Below are 6,295 nucleotides of genomic sequence, written 5' to 3'. Positions count from 1 at the left end.
TTATTTTAAAAAAAAAAGAAAAGCAACCATCTGCTTCTCTTCCCATCCCTCTCCCTTCTTTCTCTCTCTTCCCTTCTCACAGCCAGTGGATTGGCTGGTTTTAGTGTGGCTCTGGGTGCTGAGGATAGATTGGTTGGTCTGAGTGTCAGCCTCAGCCATTAAAAATAGCTCGGCTGATTTGCGCATCAGCCCCAGATAGCAGTTCCCGCATGGGGCCCAACTGGGGCATATGTTGGGAGTCTGTCTCACTACCTGACCTCTCATTAAAAATAAATAAATACCCTGGGAAAAGGTATAGTGAGGCTGGGGAGATCTCTCTGAGCTTCGGACAATGTGAGCACATGGAGAAAAGAAGAGTTTGTGATGAAATGATGGAACAAGCAGAAATACTCCAAAAGCGAGAGAAATAAAAACAAGTTAGAAAGTGGGGTGTGTCCCACATGTGCGCACACATAACCCTGTGACACAACTCCATGAGCAATTAGAAACAAAGCCCCCATGACCGAGCCACCCCAGGGCCCCTCATGGCAGTCCCTGTGTCCACTGTTGGCTGTCGGGGAGGAGGGCCAAGCTTATGTTCCAGTGCAGCGAGGTCACGTCTCTGTTACTGGGGATGTCGTGTCCCCCTTCTCGGATACAGTGCCACAGCAGGAGCTGTGTGGAGGCCCTGTTGCTGTTCTCACTGAGGTTTCATATCAGAGCCGTGGAGTCTACAAACTGCAGGGGGAAGTACATGGCACTCAGCATTCCTTTCGCTCGCTGTTTTTACTTTGTCCTTCCCCTCTTTGTAACCCGAGGCTGCAGCCATCGGGGCAAAGGCCAGACAGTGGCCCAGGGCACAGTCTGATCTGGCATGTGGCCCCAGGAGACCTGAGGGGGAGAGGCCAGCCATAAATCCAAACCCAGGCATGTTACGTGTTTTATCCTCACTGGGTTTTTTCTTCCCTATGTCTGCTGCACTGAGTGATTTTAAATATCGGCATCAGTCCCCACCCAGGGAGAAAATGGCTTGGCACCAGGCCTTTTCTACAATTTGACCACAATCAGAAGCACCTGTATGAGGGCCACGGTAGGTGCGTGCCCCACACCATGGTCAGCACACCTGGGGAGATGCTCCAGGTAGGTAATGGAGCACATACTGTGAGAGGTCATTCCGCACAAGAGCACAAATGGGGGGCCCATTCCTAGAGCATACCCAATCTGATGGCCTCACCCAGAATCCAGGAAGTCACTGATGGGGTTCCAGGCACAAGTGAACACATCAGACTTGTGGTTTTGCTGTATGGGTTCTTCATGTCTCAGTCTATCTCCATTGGTTTCAAGTGATTATCTGCCATAGGAAACAGGGGGACATCACCCCCTGGGCACCTGGGTCTTAAAAATAGGTTTTCTTTTATAAAACATCACCGCTGATGATTACAACCAAACCATGGCCCATGTAATTTCCTAAATACGTTATGCTTATTTAAATACAGGGTGGGGCCAAAGCAGATCTACCAGTGAGAAAGCTTATTCTTGTATTATTATTTATTGTCACATTATTTGTTGTATATGAACAACTGTAGACCTAATTTGCCAACCCTCCCCCCACCGTGTGTTATGTTTATTCTGAATTTGACAGAGGGATAGCAACAGTTACTCCTTATACGTAGTTGCCAGGTGATGTCTGAAAGCCACCGGCATGAGGGGGACAAAGGTGACAATAGCCAGGTGTCTCCTGCACACAGTCTCCAGGTCCTGTTCACCTGAGGAGATGCGGCATTTTATCTTGAGCAAGCATCTGAAGGAGCACCTTTAGGGAGCTCTGGAGGGTGGAGGTTCCCATGCTCTCAGAAGTCCTGCCACTCTCCACACCCACATTTACACATCCTGGCTTCCTTGGGACACATGCATGCACAATGTTTACGCACCCCTACACCTGCATACATTCCTGTGCGCATGACACACACACATGCACACAAACATGCATGCACACACACACGCATGCACTTTTTGAACTCAGAACCTGCAGCAGTCTCTGCACATAGGAGGAGCGGAGGAGGTGCACGCAGTTGCTCTGGGTAAAAGCTTGGCTCTCTGACTAATCTGCCCAACACTGTCCAGTGGTCACCTAACAAGGATGTACCTTCCGGGAACTAGCTGAGACCAAGTCAGACGGCACACACTGTCCTGGAGCCTGCTTGGTAACTGGGAGCTCCACATTTACACCCGGATTTTTCCAAATCCCTCCACCCAGAAGGCTGGGTGGGGACAGGGTCCTGCACTGGGAACACTGTATGCTGAGCGGTGACCACGCAGTGAGGGTCCCTGCCACCTCACAGGGAGGCACAGCTCCCTAAACCTGAGGCTGTGTAAGTAAAGAACGCGTGTCTCAGGATTTCAGAGGAAGCCTGGGGTGGGAAGCCTCTCGGGCGGAGGGACACACATGTTCCACAGCGACCGGGGACAACTGTGCCGCAGGCAGACCCCTGTGGAGCCTTGGGCCCTGGGACACCATGCGAAACCACCAGAAGCTCTCCCAGGCCCGGGAGGCTGCACTCACTGACCGTGTGGGCTCCGTTCTCCTCCCCATCACCGTGGCTTCTCCGTTCTTGGTGGGTTGCCTGGGAAACAGCTGCTGCAGTTGCAGTGTTCTCCACAGTTGCTGTGGCAGCCGGTGCTGCTGCTGTCACCGCTGTGCCACCGTTGCCGCAGCACTGGCCTGCTGCTGAGCGAGCTTCTCCCACAGGGCCTGCTGCTGCGTCTGCAGCACGTCGGGCATCACAGCGTCCATGAGAGACAGGGACTCCGTGGGGCTGCCGTCAAATACCCTGCCATCCTGAGATGAGAGCCACTGGGCAGCCAACAGCCCTGCAGCTCCTTAGGGGATGTTTGCACCCCAGACAGACTGGGAGGGGGAGGATGGCACAGAGCTTATGCAGTGCCAAGGGTGACTGCGGTGGGCTGGGTGCTGGGCAGGAGGTGGTGGGAGTGAGCATAGGTGCAGGACAGGTGTGTAATGGCTGTGCTCATCACAGGACCAATACCACACTTGGTTTGTCACAGACATCAGATCTCTGCCACCTTATTTCATGGAAAAGGTGCTGTCTGATATCCAATTTCTCCCATTAGTGGGTGTGGGAATTGTGCCGTGCCAGGGGATTTTGGTAATGCCTGCAGACAGTTCCAGTTGTCACCACTGAAAAAGGAGATGCTGCTGACATCTACCTGGTGGGTATAGACCAGGGACACTGCTCACACCCTAGTGTGCACAAGACACCACCCCTCCTCACACAGAATGTTATGGCCCCCAATGTCAAGAGTAACAAGGCTGAAAAAACTGCTCAGATGCCAGGACAAGTGTGGGAGCAACTACCCCTCTTTGCAGGAGGGTGTGTCTTCAGGAACCTCCAGACTGCATAAGGGTGGGGAAAGAGAGAGAGAGAGAGAGAGAGACCTGCACCATGGAGAGCTGACTGCTAAGACACCTCTCTGTCTCACTGGATAAAATGCATCCTGGCTGCCTTACTTTAGAAATTAGGAATGAGGAAAAGATAGAAGGCCCAGCTAAAGAGGAACTAAATGAACCATCACCCTAACTGGCAGCTGGTCACAATTATGTGGAATAAAGGGGCAATCTTACAACAATGCAAAATGTATAAAAAAAGGAGCAGGTCATCTGTGAGCCACCCTCAATCCCAGTTCCAGCCAATGCTGACCATCTGGTGAGAATGCCAGACTCCATCACATATTCACATCCCAAATAGGTGACTCCTTTGCAAAGAGCAGGGACTGTCCACAGTCATCAAAACACGTCATAGTTTAAACTCTAAAAGCACATGTCTCACGTGTAATGACAGCAAACCTAACCAACATGGTCTCCTATTGTCCTCTGCACAGACAGGAATGGTACAAATGCTGTGCAACATGCAAGGGACAGAAACCAGGGGGCGGAGAAACTGAGTTGCAGCCTCACAAGCACTGAACACTGGCGGGAGTCTGGGAGGAGGTGGCTCCTGTCCTTGTATCGCTTGTTTGTTTTGTGGAAAAATCCTGGACATCCAAGGTAAGAAAAGAGGAGGTGGCCTTGGTCAGGGAAGAAATCAGCAGGATGTCAAGTGCCTTCCAAAGATGGGGGTTTCTGGAATATGTCACAGGAACCCACGTGACAGAACACAGGATCCATTGCTTCTGTGACTCTAAAGCTGAAGAGAAAGTGGAGGGAAATGGGAGGCAGGAGACAGGATGAGAGGAAAGTCTGGGATGTCTGAGGAGATGGGCTCCAGGCAGGTGAGACCCACGGAAGGGGTCACTCAAAGGCAGGAAACTCAGACTTGTGGTGCTGTGAGCACGCAAGGCATCATCCATGAGGAAGTGGTCATGAACGGATACAGGAAAAGCCCAGGGTACAGCTGTGTGCTGGGTCACAGTAAGAGAAATCATGGAATACATAAAAGAGACTGGGATGAAGATGCCACAAATGGCGTAAAGGTCACCAGAGTTCCTGGGCACCTTCTCTGGAGAATGGCAGAGAGGAAAGCCAAAGGCATGGGTGGAGGAGTGGACAGGGTGTACTAAAAGAAGCTGTTATAAAGCAAAACTGAAAAAAAAAACCACTGGTGTAAAACAAGCCCAACAACACACCGAGTTCAACCAAAAAAGAGAGTAGACATTCATGCAAATACACCCCATTTCTAATTTGAAATTTTGGTCTTGTTGTCTTACTGCTTCTACAACAAGCACTTGGAATGCTCTCGAGCACAACATTTATCCCCTCTCATCCACGATGCTCAAGACAGCTCCCCCTGGGACTTGGCTTGGGGTCTCTCTGGGTCCCTGTGTCACTCATGGACCAGTGCACAGAAAGCATAGAAGAGCCATCTCCTGTCAATGTCCTCATGCACAGCAACCACCCACACTGAGGCTAATAATGCAGTGTGTGTTTTCAGAGGTAGGGACACATGGGTACTGTGATAATCTGTCCACAGCAGGCCAGCCATGTATGTGCAAAACACTGGCATGTAAGGGGTCTCAGAGTTCTCCCTCTGTATATCCACAGGACCCCCACCCTTCATCCCATAAAGTACAGACCCTATAGAAGACCCCAGAGCCTTGTGTGCAGGACTAAACCTGTTTGCCTGGCCTTGCAGGTCCCCGGAGCATGGGGAGAAGAGAGGCCAGGTCTCTGCCCCGCCTGGGGGGAGGGGTGCAGGTACCTCATTGATGCTAAACTCGGCCTCCCCATACTGCAGCCCCTTCTGCAGGATGAAGTTGAGCGCGGCTGGCAGCACCAGCGTCCCATTGATGTTTGACTGGGTTATGTGGCTCTTGATGCCGAACATGAAGGCCGAGTGGAAAAATCTTGTGGCACTCCTAATCTCAGATGCACCAGAATAACCAGCTCCACTCAGGGGAGCGGGGGCATGAGTGGGAACAGGGGGGAGCAGACTCAGGAAACCACCATTTGCACAGGATGGAAAAGTGGCTTGGAGGGTACAGCCAGCTCAGCACTGCTCATAGCTAAACAGCACAGAGCCTGCTCCCTTTCCTGCAACACCAAGTTGATGGCTGGCTTTCTGCTGGCTCCCTCCACCCCCACACCATTCAAAACCTAGGCTTTGAAATCTCTCAGCACTCCAGATCTAGCTGCGGTGCCCAGAAGGCCTCAGCCAAGAACAGGGGCTGGCAGGTGCCAGCTCAGTGACTCACACAGCCAAGAATCCTAAGAAAAAGAGGCTATACAGTATTCAGTATTCTGGTTTGGTCAGTGTGGCTGAGCCTCATTTTGCCAAAACTCTGGGAGTTCTCCCTTGGCTGGAAAATGCTGGCTCTCCCTCTTCAGCCCTCACAGTCACTGATGGCCTCCACAGCTAGCTACTGGTAAGGGCCATGCCCAGCCAGTCACCGGGTGCACAGTAGTACAGTCCTGGCAGGAGAGAGGGGACGGCTATGGCAAGTGCACACAATGCCTGCATCTAGAAGGGAGCAACTGGCCAGGCAGGGAAGCAGGAGCTGCTGGGGGCCCATCAGGGACTGCGGGCGATTCGGAACCTGTAACGACCTTCCTCGTGAAGAGAGCTAGGGGCCTCCCATGTCTGGAGGTCTAGGCCATGGCAGGAGCCCTCTGCAAACAGGTAACCTGGCTTGTTGTGGCTTAGTACCCATGTGGTTGTAGTGCAAAGCCACAGGTTCGTGGGAGCTTGCAACCCCTGTAACTCATTGTCGGGGGGGGGGGAGTTGACCGGGGCCTGTGGACCATGTCAGTATCATGAAACCCCTGTGCCCAGCTCCCTGGCCTCATGTAGGCTGAGGCCCA

At 52.3% G+C, this 6,295-nt stretch overlaps 1 protein-coding gene across 1 annotated transcript; it reads right to left on the bottom strand.

The window, feature by feature from the left end:
- Positions 1-1,298: 1,298 nt before the first annotated feature.
- On the bottom strand, positions 1,299-5,321 carry LOC136318246 (F-box-like/WD repeat-containing protein TBL1X). Its single transcript, XM_066250630.1, has 4 exons — positions 5,196-5,321; positions 2,698-2,818; positions 2,543-2,665; positions 1,299-1,330 (listed from the first exon to the last, which is right to left on the bottom strand). Exons 1-4 carry the CDS (start codon positions 5,319-5,321, stop codon positions 1,299-1,301), a joined length of 402 nt encoding a protein of 133 aa, XP_066106727.1.
- Between the last annotated feature and the right edge of the window lie 974 nt (positions 5,322-6,295).

This window comes from Saccopteryx bilineata, unplaced genomic scaffold (genome assembly GCF_036850765.1).
Source record: "Saccopteryx bilineata isolate mSacBil1 unplaced genomic scaffold, mSacBil1_pri_phased_curated manual_scaffold_21, whole genome shotgun sequence".
Classification (NCBI taxonomy): Eukaryota; Metazoa; Chordata; class Mammalia; order Chiroptera; family Emballonuridae; genus Saccopteryx; species Saccopteryx bilineata.
Note: the sequence above shows the minus strand (reverse complement) of the source record. Positions and strands in the feature narration are given on the sequence as shown.